Consider the following 16,252-nt stretch of genomic DNA (forward strand, 5'->3'; position numbering starts at 1 on the left):
AAGAAACCCAAAGGATTTAGAAAGTTTCTGTAAAGAGGAGTGGTCCAACATCTCAGCATAGATGTGTGCAAACCTGGTGACCAACTGTGAGAAACATCTTACCACTGTACTTGCCAACAAGGGTTTAATAATAATAACTCAATAAATAATGAGTCATGTTTTACCTGGGAATCAAATACTCATTTTACTCAGTGATATGTAAATCAATTATGTAATGTGCTTTTATAAGACCATCATAAAAATTAGAGAGTGTTCATTTCTTTGTAAGCGAGCAAACAAATTCAGCAGGGTATTAAATAATTACCTTTTTTCTCTAAACTAGGTGCAAACACACCCATCTCTTGATTAATGTTCTTTTAATTGATGACATCACTATCTCTGCTGCCTATTTAAACACTTTATAAAACATTATTAGCATCAGTTAAAACTCTTTCTTTTTTTGATGCACTACAGTCCAACTAACTAGTAAATAATCAATTAGTACACCTTTGTTTTTCATTTTATGATCTATAGTATCCATATTATCTATATTACCTTTATACTTATGACCCAAAGCTCAGTTGTACAATCAATACTTCATTTATTATCGATCGATAATTTGTAGTGTTACTAAAACAAGTGTGTGTATTATATTAATAGCATCAGATGTGACAGTACAAGATAAATATTAGTATTTTCGTTACTTCGTACTTGAGCAGCCCTACATGGTGCACACAGATAAAGACACTACAAAACCACATATGACATGGAGGAGGCGATCCATCAGGGATGCTTCTGGTGATTATTGACCTTCTTGTCGGTGCTGTGCTTGCTGGGCTTGGGGGGCAGCGCGTAGTAGTGGCAGATAGAGCCGGACAGGTTGTCCATGAGACTCATCTCCCCCTCCATTGAACCCTGGATGACCAGGGAGACCGAGTCAAAGAGTGCCCTCCGCTGGACAAACTTGGATAATGCAGAGAGAATAGAGAGAGAGAGCGGAGACAGAAATAGAGGAAAAAAGAAAAGAAAAAAAAAGAAGACAAGGACAGGGGGAGAGTTACATACAAAGATACACGAATAAGTATGGACAGAAGAATGGATCACAAAGAAAAGGACAGTCAGTCAGGCAGAAACAGTTATAGAAACCCAAAAGACAAGAGAAACATCTCAGAGGGAACAATGCTCTCTTGTGGGCTGCTAAGGGCTTCTTACTAAATGACCTGTCGAATCTTTCAAATTGCACAGCAATGTAGTAAACAAACACCCTTAACACTCAAACCCACAAGGGGGCACTACAAGACTGCAGCAGAGCAGGTCTTCAACAAGGCTGGGGAGAAGAGTGTGACTTAGCCGCTCACGTTTTGGGAGAGGAGCATAGGGAAGAAGGATAAGATCTTAGGGAGGGAGGGATAACGATAGCGAAACCTCTATTTCCTATCCCCCAAAGTTCCCCGTTGTCTGGAAATAGCTGTTGAAGTGAACAACAAGGCCCTGTGGTCCAGCTTTCCCATGGCACTGTGACCTGTCTGTGACTGGCATGTCCTCTAGAGGGATCAGCTAAACACAGACACACACATAACCACACACACACACGTAGCCGTGAATGCACACAAATTGTAAAGCATCCCGATATGGGCCAGTGTGGGTCACACAGCATAATAAATCTGCACAGCTATATTTTCTGGATGTGACTGTGCATAACCAAGAAAGACCCAGACATTTTCAAACTAGCGTCTGATATGCGAGGGAGCTATGTCCAGTCCTGCGTAGTGCACGTGCAGCAGACAAAGATCTTCACCTGAGAGCTTCAAAATATGACAACCGTTTTGGGTACGTTTCAGATAAATGCATCCATTTGTATTCTGAGATGATGCCAGGCTGTCTGGTAAACACAGCCTAATATAGCCATCCCTGGCTTGGTTTATTTATGGGTGGACTACAGTTATTGTACCGAGACCAGCGAAGAGCAAGTAATCAACTTTTTTAGATGGCGTGCCACATTCTCAGCATTACTCAGCGCGAGCTGCTGAATCAACTAATGGTTTGAACCAGAGTTAGAGGTAACGACAATGAAGGGGTCATCTAACGAGCCTCACAGCCTGGCTCCGGTCCCAGCAGTGTCCAAATCATCTTATAATGCACAACAGAATTAAAAATCATGTTTCCAGCTTGGTACAAGCTAAGCTGAGTAACTGAATTAGGTCTGTTCTTTTTTTAATGGGATTATCTGGCAAATAATAGTGATGCTTTGTTGTGAAGTACAGATTAACTTTTTTTGAGAGACAGAGAGAGAAAAAAAAGATTAGTTTGGCGACAAGATTCTTTACCTCCAGTTGGGGCTCTGTGCATGAAGGGGATTCTGCTCTGATGCCTACAGAGTCTCTGGTTATATCGGCAGTGGGTGAATCCATAGGACCATCCCTTTCCTGCTCTGTATCCACTCCTCTGGGAGACCTCCAGGGGGAACCCCCAGAGCTTGACCTGTCCATACCCAGTGTCAGAGGGTTGAGCTGGGGCGACCTTGCTGCTATGTCCCCCGCTTCCATCTCCAGTTCCATCATCTCCGCCTCCAGCTCTGCCTCTTCCTTGGCTTCCTTGTTGCTCTCCTCCAGGTGCTTCATCAGTACTGCGATGACCACATTGACCAGGACAAACTGAGCGGTCAGGACAAAGGAGACGAAGTAGATGGGAGAAACCACAGTGTTGTAGCAGGTGCCTGTATCTTGGGCGCAGTCCCTCAACGTATCCTGGAAAGACCGTACAGACGGTGGATTTAATAGTATTCTAGTTAAATGTTCTAGTTAAGAACATGCACCTACAGGTGGGTGACCATTCGCAGCCGATGATCATTACAACAGCAAGAAGAACAACTTTGTAAGAACAACTTTGTACTGGGTTGCAGTGACCCCTCACTCAAGTTGGCTTACTGATGGATTTAGCTACTGGATGTCTGCCAGGTGTCACCTAAGCTAATTTTAATCACTGATGTTAGGCTGGTCTGTGGTGTTTTTACCTCTGGGAGCATTTTAAAGTGAATTATCTCACCATTAATAATGCTTCCTGGTTAACTCTACTAACACACCATCCAAAATATCTGTGCTTTGGTTTTGGTGGTGAAGATCCAGTATTTTATTCATGTGTTACTAATTAGCATGAATCTGTGTTTGTTTAAAATCAACTTACGCTCATAACTTAGCTGTACATCCTCCTATGGCTTATTCAGTAACACTGGGGAATAAACAGGACGGCATCCTCCTTGAGACTTGGAAATATCGGTCATTGCCTTGTAATTGCACTGATTTTTGTTGCTGTTAGAGCATGTGGAACTCTCAACTTCTGGGTGACCTCTTTCGAGCATAAGGCAATCTGCCTGCAAACAACACTGCAACTGCAACTGCAATCACTCTCAAAGTGCTGAAGGTTTGCAAAAACTGACTGCCAACACAGTGCAATTATCTAACTCAGTCTTTCTGCAGTAGGAAACTCCACTCAACTGGTTGCATTCTGATTGCAGAGCACTTCTGTCATTTTGCCGTTGAATCACAGTCCTACAGCAACTACTTCACAATTCGTGGAAGAATTTCTGTTGCAAACACACAAGATTCTGATTGGAACCTGAATATAAGTAGTCAATGTGAATGTTTGTGTATGCAGATGGAAACAGATTTCCATTGTGTGCCACTTTATCAGATAATTGATAATTGTATGTATTTGCTAGCTTGACCCCATTTAACTGCAAACTGATTGTCTTAATAGCATTTTGTCGTTTTCTTAAACAAAACAAAATCACTTTGAAGACAGAAACTGAGCTGTGGCAAACCTGGTCCCCATCTTCAATGTAACCATGTCATAGCAAAATTGCGAGTTCATTGCACTCTGTCCCAATAAGGTGCGTCATGCTGTGATCTCCAACCACAGTCCTCCAAACTGTAAATGCAGTATTATTTGAATATAGTCTCATCTGGCTACAAAAATACGATGGCCGCACTAAAGACTGACATCCGTTTTTTAGTTTTTAAACCAGAAGTTGACATTATGAACAACTTATATACAAAAAATTGAGTATGGTTTGAAGGTCCGAATGTGATGTTTTTTTCATCCATTACAAGCACATTCATATTGCGGAGTCATTTTAAAACAGAACTGGACCTGCAGAATGTGCAGATACAAAAGAGTGAATGTAGAGTATGAGTGGTCTATGGATCTGAAACTGCAGAGTTGGTTTCACCTTCATTATGCCATTCCAGTTGTCTCCAGTGGAAACTCTGAAGAGCAGCAGAAAGGCCATCCCAAAGTTTTTAAATGTAGCGTAGCGCCCCAGACCCTCACAGGGGTGGAGTTCATCACAAACTGCAGAGACAAAAGGGAAGTGGGAGGAGATAAACAAAAAGAGGATTAGCCAGAGAGTAAAAGAGAATGAAACAAAAAAAGATAGCAGTGTTCACGGCTTTCAGTTGGATTTTCCTATAATAAAATAGTTACTGTGATAGCATTTTATAGCTCTGAAAGCTTCAAGATAAAATTAAGGAGATCAATATAGTATTTCAACAAAGGATTCGAGGAAGCAATTAATATCAGATGAATTAAACCCACAGAGGGGAGAGTTAAATGCTCGGTGTATGCCCGTGAATGACCTGAGTGGAAACTAAGAGATTTCATTTTCTTCTTTTTCTACTGCCTGCACAGTATCTCTTTATTGTGCATGTGTTCTTACTTAAGTCACCAAACAGCTCCACTCCCAGCGCTGCAAAGATAAAGAAGAGGAGCATGAAGAGAAGACCCAGATTGCCCACCTGCAGGGAGACAACAGGAAGGAAGAGAGCGATTAGTCAGAGGAGATAAAGCCCAGGGAAAATAAACCAATAAGGAGGGACAACAAACTTCTCATTCGGACGCAGGGTAGAATGGAGGATGGTTCTAGAGCAGTTAGAGAAAGTATAAGATAAGCTGTAGTGACTGAGCATTTGTTAAATAAACACATCTCCTATCCAAGCGAATGCATGCTTCAATGATGTGAATGAGTGTCTGACAGAAAGCAGGTAAAGATGGACAGCACCACAGCGTCAGCGCTGCCATCTAGTGCTGCTGACATCACTCACAGCCAGTTGTTTATTGTATTCGGGTTGTTTATTTTGTTAATTTGAAAATTAGTTAATGTGTTACAATCTAGACAACTAGCATGATCTGGTTATTCATCTGGAAAATAATAAATTGACAATGAGTGCAGGTAGGCTGTGCATAAAAGATTGGTGTTGCTTTTGGGTTTGAAAAGTTAAGTCAGTGGGGATGTGCCGTAACCTTGCATTCTTTCTGAAGGGGGCAACTCCTCTGGACTCCAACTGTGTACAAGTCTATTGTGGAGTCTGAGTTCATCTCAGTGGCTAGTTTAAGTCTCTCCGAGGACAACATGACTTTCATTTTGTAAATGATCTTTTTCAAGCAGGCCAGCATCGTGACTGATGTGTCCAGTTTCAAAATGCTAAATCTGAAGGGCTATCTATTTATCGTAGGGTAAATCAATCTGTATGATAATAAGGGTAAATGTGATTTGGTGTTCTCCTGCTCGTACACATATATTAATGCTGACTTGCACAATTACTCTGTTGGTCTGTGCTAGCCAATGATTGTAAAAATGACTTTTATAGAGTTAAGCTAGTGGATCCACCGCACAATTAGAAATTAGCTAGCATTTTGCCATTAAAGAGATGAGAAAAAACAAACAAACAAAACCAAAAATGAACAATGCCAAATAGAAGACAGATCATTGTACGTCAAAAGGTTCCACTGGGCATGACTCTCTGGCCTCCTCCAAAATGGCAAAACATCAGCAGATGTTGGGGTTAAGCCAACAACATCTATTACATTGGCAACCCACCTTGTGGACTAGACAAGCCATGGATTTTGGTGTGTGTGATTTTACAACTGATTGGTCCTGACACATCTCTTTACCTCCCCAGACTCGATGGTTGTATAATCACAAAATACACTTAAATCTCAAATGACACCATCACAATGTTGCTTTTCCCAGCTAAACTCTTAAGCTACAAAATTACCTAATAAACTACTGAAAATACAAATCTGCACGTTTAAAAAAGCTGGAAAACTGAAATTGAGCGCAATTAACAGGTATGTGATTTCTATGTAAAATCTAGCCTATAATATGCGGTAATTAGTAACTTTCAACCCACATATATACAGTATGTGTGTGATGAGTGTCCCAGCACAGAACAGAGCATGACACTGATTATTACACTCTATTATACAATATCATGTTTTGTCTGGTAAAATAGTCTACTCGGTATGCAGTATTTTAACTGTTTGATTATGTTCTATTTTGATTTACTGTAAATTTAGAATAAACTTTTTTGTCCTTTATCTGCAGATTGTTTTGTATTTTCTTTGATAAATCTGTCTTTTTAATTTTTAGTACCCTTAGGGGTTGAATTACTTGGTGGTATTTAATCCTGACTGATTGTGTATTTGTGAGACCCTGATGAAGAGAGAGAGTCGATACCCATTGGCCTGTTTTGCTTGCTGAACTGCTTCAAGAATAAATTTGTTACATTTTATCCTTGACAGAGTGGCTTAGCAACCGCACCCTTTTTTATATTGAGATTTTGTTCGCCCTACTGATGAGCACCTGTTGAATAATCCTTTAGAGCACTTCCTTTTTTCCTTTTTCTGATGACACTGAACAAGTCAGATACAGCATGAAAGGAGTATCTGGGGTGGAGGTGGGTTGCAAAGCGGTGTGCAGAGTGCCTTGTGAGAGACACTAACTGAAACAGTCCAAACTGAATCGATTTTAATGCATAAATGTACATTTAGAGGAGGTGTCATTGGTCGATTTGTTTCAACTGGGCTTTCTCTTTTAGATTACATAGTTTTTCTGAGGCTCTTGTCCAAGTCTGCCACTGTGCGACTGAGTCAGATGCCTCTAGAGCCTTCAAGTAGCCTTAAAATTAACCTGTATATGGAGAAAGGACTTCCTAGCCAGCCCATTTTTATATGCAGTCTACAAAATAAAGGTGCAAGATTGGAATAAAAATAAAAAGAGGAGCTGTAGAAAGTGATAGGAAAAACAAGGGATTAGAGCTTTGACACAGGGGTGGTTTAAATAATGAAAAGTGTTATGGTTTGCTGCTGTCAATGATTATCAGCATGTAGCAACCTGTTCGCACCTCCACCACCCGCCTATCATCAGATTTATTAATAATGAACACTTCTGACAAGCTCAAGGAGCCTGGAACAACACTCGATCTCTGTGTCTCTCTGAAAAGCAACAACAGAGGTGTTTTGAAAGAACATTGCGAATATAAGACTTTTTGACTTTCTGCAAAACACTGCAGAAGTTGTTCTAATTTACTAACTCTATCACCCACAAATCCACCCACCCTAGGGTTTAAAACAAAAACCTGAAGCTACATTCACTTTCCAATCTCTGCAGGGGGCTTCTAATGCAAATAAGGGTCTCTGGAGTTGAGCAGAGGAAACTCGTGAGAAAGACGACGCCCTGAAACAGCAGAATCTGCAGCACACACACAAAAAAAGGAAATGCTTTTGAGATGTAACTTTAGGGACAGTTTCTGTGGGATGTGAAATCCATGGAGGAAAAAAAATGCAGATGAGGACGGAAGGAGAGTTTCGCGGCTTTGGTGGGTGTTATTTAGCGGCGCGTACCTGAGGCAGGGCTTGCATAACGGTGTCCAGCAAAGCTCTCATCCCCACCGCCATCTTCAAGAGCTTCAATACTGTGGGGACACGCAAACACACAGAATGAAAAAACAACATCTCACCAATTTTATGATTTTTCAGTCTTACATAACAGAGCAGGCCTGCTGTGGAACTGAAAGGACACAACATTTCTCTCACTTACAGTTTAATCCTGCTCTGTTAGCTTAGTCACTCATTTTCTTGTATTAAACACCACTGAGCTCTTAAGACGACATGACTGAGGTCATATCCCCCAGTGACTCGGTAGGGTTACCAGTATGACTTGAGCACCAATTGAACTACAGCAAGAATGACAGATGATACATTGTAGCAAATGTGTAAACATTAACCCAAGGAAACAAAATTAGGCAGCAAATGACCCCCCCACTCCTCCTGGGCAATCTTTCAATACACAGCACAAAAATCAGACAATAGATTTAAGACATAACACTTCTGTAAAATGCTTTTGTCATCCTAATTTAAGTGATTTGGGATTTATCAGCCAATAAAGACTCGCAACATAAACAGCTTGATAATATCAGGGTATGCAAGGATTTCCAGTCTTCCATTGTTCAACCAGAGGAATGGCACCTGGTGTAGTCTTCTGCTGCTGTAGCCCATCTGCTTCAAGGTTTGTGTGTTGTGCATTCAGAGATGCTCGTCTGCAGACCTTGGTTGTAATACAGACTTCTTTTTGTTAGTGTTGCATAACTGTATTAGCTCGAAGTGGTCTGGCCATGCGCCACTGACATCAACAAGGCATTTATGCACAGAGATGCACTGGACAGTTTCCCTTTTTCAGACCATTTTCTGTAAACCCCAGAGATGGTTGTGCAGGAAAATACCAGAAGATCAACAAACCACCAAACCATCGTCCACCAAAGCCACATCATGCTTAAAGCCACTTAGATTACCTGTCTTACCTATTCTGATGTTGCCATGTGATTAGCTGATTAGATATGTGCATTAACGTAAAGATAGATGTATAGTCCTGCTAAACACAAGATGAATAATCAAAATAAGCATCAATAGAATCACAGTGCTATCAGGATCTCTTTTAAACTGGGAAGAAAACATGTTATGGAATAATAAGAGATATTTTTTTTATCTATATCAATTACTCACATATTAACAAAAATCAGTAAACATAGGACACAAAAAAGGGAAATCCCACATTTGCAAAAAAAATGTACTTTTATTTTAACCACACACTTTTAACCCACACTGCCAGACATCTGTTAGCTTCAATATATTAGCTCAGCTAACATGACACATATTCCAGTGAGAAACACCACTTTTCTCTGAATAATTATATGGCCACTAATGATGCATTTACCACCGAAAGGCATCTGTCTGCACCTCAGCTGCTACCACTGAAACATCTAAACATATGCCAGACAGATTAGCAAAGCGCTGACCATAACTTGATAAACATTACATCCATTAATCAGCTGTAAAGACAGCCTTGAAAACATAGTAACAGTTCAAACTGCCTCAAGGTGATTTTTCCAAAACAATCTAACTTTATAATTTTCTGGTGTAATCACTCGAGCTACAGTAACTAATAACTCCACAGCGTAAACTAGCAAGACACGAGATAACAGATATTCCCTTGTTATTTTGCACTTTAACACATACTTTCAATATAAATGTCAAAAGCAATTTTTAAAAGGATTGAGTACTGTCAACTTCAACTACTTTACAAATGAAGTAGGCGTGTGTTTTGAATCCTGGATTTGACCATGAAATTGCTAAGAGGGATAAAAGCCGACAACTAACCTTATGTCAATGTCTATTAATAGCATTTTGTGTGGGTGTGTTGTGCAAGTTCAAGGTTTGAAAGAGCAAAGCGTATGCACATAAGGTCATGTAAAATGCCACTCACTGTGGTAATGTTTTATTTGCCTTCATGTTAGGATTGCTAAGCTGTGACACCATGAGTGCAAGGGGTTGGTGGGCTGATGATTCTCAAGCTGTTGTCTCACTGCTTATGGTGAGTGAGTTGTTACTTTTTGCCATATAGTAAAATAATAAGCAATAAAAGTATGAGGAATTGCTTTTGTTATTTATTTGAGATAGTTATTAAACACATCAGGAGGGGCAGGGATAGCTCATTAGGTAGAGTGGTGGCCCCATGATCGGAAGGTCAGGGGTTCGACTCCACTGAACGGCTACCCTGAGGTACCCCTGAGCAAGGTACTGTCCCTACACACTGCTCCCCGGGCGCTGCACTGGTGGCTGCCCACTGCTTCACTGGGTGAATGGGTTAAATGCAGAGGAACTATTTCCCTATGGGGACTAACACATACACTTTACATTACTTATTGGTGCCTAAACCAGTGTAATTACAGCTTTTGTGAAATGAATCAATATTGAATTTTGTTAAAACACAAGAGTGTGTTAGGGTGCTTATTTTTTCATTATGGTAATTTAATCCAATTTGAAGTGAGTTTAATAGTTCATTTTATAAAAACTGAAAATACTTGAGCTGATTTAATCTGCAATTTAATCTAATCAAAAGGTATTGTAGTAAAAATCTCATCGTTCAGGCTGAAGTTCGGCTGAAATGCAGACGCAAAAATGAAATGAAAGCAAGTCTGCAGCCGCTGAAAAAATCCAATTGACCAAACAGTTCTCTGGAAAATAGCTTCACCATTCCTGGAAGATGCATCAAACCTCTGCTTGGATAGTAGGAAGGAAAAGTTTTTTCAACAGTTTCTGAAGTTTTAGAGCATCAGTAATAAATATAATTTCTAAGACATTTCTTCCCCGAATTTTCTTTGTTAGCTGTAAGCACTTTTATAACATTTTTATTGTTCTATGAGCATTATTATCCTAAACCAGGACACCTATTTGTACTTGTGGACTACATCAAATTCGCACATGGTCGAAGCCTACATTCTGTTTTAAACATTAAATGTAAAACAACACTTAGTTTTAATCCATCAGATTCTCCTGTGTCTGAGTTGTGATATTGATTAGTCTGTTAACTTACACAGCTGGAATTTCTGCCAGCTTTTCTGTGCACAAAGGACACACATGTGATGCATCTCACTGACAGCGTTGGACAGAAAACCCACCGCCTTTTGATTCCAATGCTGACAACATGTGAATTTAATCTAGCTAACTCAGATTCCTGCTCAGACTGATTATGAGAGGCATGCTGATGCCAGACAGAAAGACTGGACCCATCAAATACACACAGACAAACAAAGCAAAAAATGTGTTTGGGTCGGCTGAGCGACAACAATTAATCACGACTTCCATGCTACCTCATCGCTGCACATTCAGTGTTTGGACCAAACAGACAGGCTCCCGTTCTGCATGTCTTAGCTTCTCTTTCTCTCATCTTCCTTCCTTTTGCTTCCTCTCCTCAAGCCTTCAGGTAAAGCCTCTTATCTCTCCTATCTTCCAATAATCAGCCTGAACCTCTTTTACTCTGCACACCTATTTCACTCCTGACTTCATCTCACCTTCTGGTAGTCTATTTTAAGGTCAGAAGTCATTCATCAATCCCATCTCTTTCGTTTATTTCTCTTTTATTCTTACATCTCTTTCATCCTTCTTTACTGTACCCCATCCTCTCCTTAGCTTCTTGCAGCTTAGTTCACTTACTGTCACAGTGTGTTTTGGCTCTCTCACACCCTAAGCTCACTTTCCTCACCCTGTGTTTTTCTCTCCCTTCGCTTCTTCTCAGTTTGTCAGCTGACTGTGTGTCTCTGTGCCATCTGGTCGGCTCACAGCCTGCCCGAACCATGCTGAGATCTGCCATGCAAAAAATGACAAAAAGGGGAGTCCCGGGGATGTGTGTTTTACATCATCTTCAAAGTACAGCACCTTGAAAGAGTTTGCTGTGCGTTGGTGTCTCACACTGTGTAAGGGTCGGGGGGGGGGGGGGGGGGGAGTGTCATACCTCGAGCAATCCTCAGCACTCTCATGATGCGAATGATGGTGGGGTTGATGGGCAGGGAAGCGTTGACCTCAATCTCCTCCAAAGTGATACCCATGATGGACAGCAGCACGATGGCCAGATCCAGCTGGTTCCACCTACACGCCAACAACCACACACAGACGTACACAAAACATACTCATCAGCACCAAACACAGACTTGGGTTAGTTGTTTTCACTGAAACCTCGGATAAATGTGATTGGCTGCAAAAATGGACTCAAACAAATCACCCATATGTGAGTCATTTCCACCATCACACAAGTGTGAACTCCAATCATATGAAGTGGACTTCAGTCAGAACTGAGTCACAGATCTGATGACTTTGAACTTTAAGAAATCGACAACAGTCCAACTCAGAACTGCAGTCTTATTTTTTTGACTGAGTAAGTTGGAGTGCTTAGAGGAAACACTCCAAATTTGACATCACAATAGTAAGAACTCCACCACAATTCTGCCCAGACAGAGACAGAGACGGTCCCTTATTTAGGAGAACTTCAACATGGATAGAAAATGGATAACGCTAAGGAAGAATCCTGGGTACAACACAGCTTTCATGGCCTTTTTTAAGTCTACAGTGACGCTCAAAAGATTCTGTATAATGTATCACCTCAGTGTTCCAAAGCTTTAGTCATGCATATTTAACTAATCAAATAACTCATGAAATTTAGAGACGGATCATTTTCTCCATGACAGTGAGAGCGTGCTGACTATTTTAAGTGCTATGAGGAAAGTTTTTTAAAAAGCAGCCACGATGTGATTCCAGTCACATAGGCATAGTCCACAAAATGTTCAGACATGACCAGTTTTGAAGTTGCCGTTCAATAAACGACAAGTCTGGAACGAAGTGAACGTATAAAACCTGAAGACAGAGGTGGGTGGTCGCAGTAACCTGGTTATTGTACTGCTATTTACATTGTTAATATCCATGTGAGGCTTTGTTTCACTCAGAGTTTGACATTTAAATCCACATATCCCTACATCTACTCAAACTGCATTAATCAATCCGCCTGAAATTATATATGTATTTTTAAATTAGCTCAGGGTTTTTTTTTGGCTAAATGCTGCTGTACCTGGAAACAAAAATAAAAGGTTGTGGACTGAGCTGTTCTTAAACTGGGTTCTTGCCAGACTTGAAAAGGATAATGGTCTTTCTCTGGTGAACGGGACAGACATCGTGGACTCCTAGGTGGTCAGCTCTGGTCCAGAAACACGATGTCTCCACTGAAGCGTGTGGGTTTAGTGGGTGTATTTCTTTATATGCAACATGTGCCAGTATGCAGCAATGCTGCTGGGATTGTGTTTGTGTATTATTGTGTGGTTTTCACCAGAAAGCCAGAGATTTCAAAGCTATGAAATCATCTAAGGCATTTGTGTTTTATTGGTGTTTAACAAGGCTGTTTGTATTCATGCAGTCCTCTCTGAGAACCAGTCGCTGGAGCACCTTAGAAAAAGCTCATTTAACTTGTCTGAACGCTGCCTCAGATTTTCTACATGACTCACAATTTAAAGACAAGTGCTTGCAACCACTAATCTACTAAAATATCACATCCACCCCAAATGTCAGAACCGAAAAACAGGAGGCAAATGTTTCTTCAGAATCTCAGTTTTTCTTTGTGTCAGTGTAGGAAAGTTCAACATGACACGTCGGGGAACTTGCGAGAGATTTATATACTGACTTGTCCTTGAAGAAGCGTCGGAAGCCGAAGGCAACCAGCTTGAAGACCGACTCCAGCACAAAAATGAGAGTGAAGATGTAGTTACAGATCTTCAGTGCTTCATCCAGCTCCTGAGAGAAATGATAAAAAAAAGTTACAGATTCATAAAGTGCAAAAGTATTCATTTTAACAACTCTGTAAAGCCGGCATTAAATTTTCTCTCTTACTCCACCATGGCGATCTGTGGTTTTCATTATTTATCGAAATGTGCTGAAGCTGCAGAGAAAACCAATGAAATGATCTCACCTCGCTGCTATCTTTTTCATATTTTAATGGGAAAACACTGATTTAAACTGAATGGCTTGTTATGCTGCTTAGTTTTGCAGCTTAAATAAACCACGTTCATGCTTTTATAATCCTTACATAAAATACTAAAGGGTCCATAATGCAAAGGCTGTCCTTTCTTCAGAATTAGCCATTCCATGAATAGATCACACCATCCCCTCTGTTCCTCCCTCATTCTCCATGAAAAGCCCATTAGAATCAAAGTGGCCATTTCTCCTTCTTTCTTTTTTTTGCTGGAGGGAGAATTCACATTTCCCATCTGCATGTAAAAACTGACCTTTAACAGAGAGCTGTGGAGGGAACTGGTCATCAGGAGGGATTGGACTGAAGTCTCACTGGTGGCAGTTCATACACTAACACCAGTTTGTGATAAATCCCTTGATGCCAGCCATCTATTATTTTCTATTTTCTACAATTTGTTCTACTTTAAAAGCAGTCAGAGACCATTGATTGATTCCTGCAGGAAGATTTTACACTTATAACAACATTTTATGCTAGCACTCTCTGTTGACATATCATACTCCCAAGTAGTCTCTTATCAAACCAAATATATTCAGTTCTACCTAACATTATTTAATATCTATACTCGGCAATTCTATCTAATAACAATTTTACTAATGATGTTGTTGTACAAGATAAACAAACAAAAAACAAATTCCAGGCATTTTAGCAAACCTCTTACTCTTCCCAGAGATGCTGCACTGTATTGGCCACCATCTGTTGTGCTAAACTTTCTATCCTAACCAATAACACTGTTCAGTCTTACTGCCTTTTAACAAACAACATTCTGTTTCTCTTAAGGGTATCCGTTGGTACAACCTTCTGTTGTACTAAAAAGTAAAACCCCCACATTCTAGCCAAAAAGCTTCTAATCTGACACCAACGGCTCCTTGAAAACATCATTCAGTTTAACCAATCACTGCTCTAAACCACCAAACCTTCTATTGTACCTTAACATATTCTCTAGTACCTACTGACAGAGATCAGCTTTATATGGTTAGTTCCATAAATGTTTGGACAGTAACTCAGTTTGTGACCACAGTAGATTTTAAATCAAATGATAAAGATGCCTCAGGGTTGTCACGGTCAGGTGTGAAGAGAAAGAGGACCCAAATGCAGTACTCACAGATTTATTATAAGTTTGGCTGAACTGTGGTAACTGTTTAGAAATTACAGCTGTTTTGACATGTGGTACCCCATTTTCAGAAGCTCAAAAGTAACTGAACTAACTAGCATTATTTTAAATGTAAGGACTCTCTCCGCACTCGGATGAAAATCTTTTGCAGCGACAGAGAGCACAGCTCTGTATACTGTAGAACTCATCCTGCTTCTCCTGGTAACGTCACATTATCAATAGACAATAGTGGCTTGCTTCCAAAGGCAGCCTCCACCGTGTTTGACAGATGACGTATTATGCTTTGGATCACGAGCTGTTTCCCTTCTTCTGAATCCTTTTCCCCCAACATAATTTCACTTTCATCTATACAAATTATATATAAACATATACTAATCCCATAGGGAATTAGTCCTCTGAATTTAAGCCACTCACTCAGTGAAGCAGTGGGCAGCCATTGTGTAGATCTGGTACGAATTTGAACCCCTGACCTTTTGATCATGGGGCAACCAGTCTACCTACTGAGCTGCCTGTCTGGCAGCACAGTGGCACGGTGGTTACCACTGTTGCCTCACAGCAAGAATGTCCTGAGTTCAATTCCACCATTAGGCCAGGGTTTTTCTGTGTGTGGAGTTTGCATGTTCTCCCTGTGTTTGTGTGGGTCTCTCCAGGTACTCCAACTTCCTCCCAAAGTCCAAAGACATGCAGAATGGAAACTCTAAATGGCCCATAGGAGTGAATGTGACTGCGAATGGTTGTGTCTATGTCTTTGCCCTACGACAGACTGTTAAGCTGTCCAGGGTGTACCCTGCCTCTCGCCTTAAGACAGCTGGGATAGGCTCCAGTGACAGAACTGTTTTAGATGTTTTCTTCGTTGTAAACCCTTTTATATTTACATTCATGAAGGTGTCTCTTCATTTTAGGGTCGACAACGATATGCCCACTCAAGAGTGTGCTTGACTTTGACAGATGTTGTGAAGTTGTTTTTCTTAACCATGGAAAGAATTCTGTCATCATGTCCTTTTTAAAAAAAAAACAACTAGTTGATGATTTGGTGACTCCTAAAGTTTTTGCTGTCTGTTTAATAGGTTAATTGTTTTCAGCTTTAAGATAGACTCTCTCACTTTCTCTGGACCTGGGCCTCACATGCCCGTGAACCTGCTTGTCAATCAGTTGCCTCAGAAACAGTGGAAAATGGGGTAACATGCATAAAAATGGCTATAATTCATCAACAGTTAATGCAAGGCTTTTATGAAATCCCTGAATTAAAGTTAAAAGTTGAAATTTGATTGTTTGATCTAAAATCCACTGTGATGGCAATCAGAGGCAACAATTCAAACATTATATTGTGGTACTAGCCAGATATTTAGAGAATTCAAAAAACAACTTCAATTTAGGGCTCATGTAATTTTTTACTGTCTACTAATATTCTTAGCATGTTGCTAGGATCTAGCTTCCTGCTCTACATTTTCATATACCATGCCTTACAATACCCT

The 16,252-nt window shown here is 40.4% G+C and overlaps 1 protein-coding gene across 12 annotated transcripts in view; it reads right to left on the reverse strand.

The window, feature by feature from the left end:
- cacna1g (calcium channel, voltage-dependent, T type, alpha 1G subunit) overlaps positions 1-16,252 on the reverse strand; it is a 335,496-nt gene that overhangs the window by 13,509 nt on the left and 305,735 nt on the right. For 10 of the 12 annotated variants that reach the window (XM_026177281.1, XM_026177275.1, XM_026177280.1 and 7 more), the window contains 7 exons: positions 13,319-13,428; positions 11,606-11,739; positions 7,660-7,730; positions 4,694-4,772; positions 4,208-4,329; positions 2,307-2,726; positions 790-942 (listed from right to left, as the gene is read on the reverse strand). In XM_026177281.1, the coding sequence (XP_026033066.1) occupies positions 790-942; positions 2,307-2,726; positions 4,208-4,329; positions 4,694-4,772; positions 7,660-7,730; positions 11,606-11,739; positions 13,319-13,428 (1,089 nt within the window). The remainder of the gene's footprint in view (positions 1-789; positions 943-2,306; positions 2,727-4,207; positions 4,330-4,693; positions 4,773-7,659; positions 7,731-11,605; positions 11,740-13,318; positions 13,429-16,252) is intronic. The other 2 variants (XM_026177284.1, XM_026177283.1) reach the window with 1 other exon arrangement.

This window comes from Astatotilapia calliptera, chromosome 8, assembly GCF_900246225.1.
Source record: "Astatotilapia calliptera chromosome 8, fAstCal1.2, whole genome shotgun sequence".
NCBI classification, from domain to species: Eukaryota; Metazoa; Chordata; class Actinopteri; order Cichliformes; family Cichlidae; genus Astatotilapia; species Astatotilapia calliptera.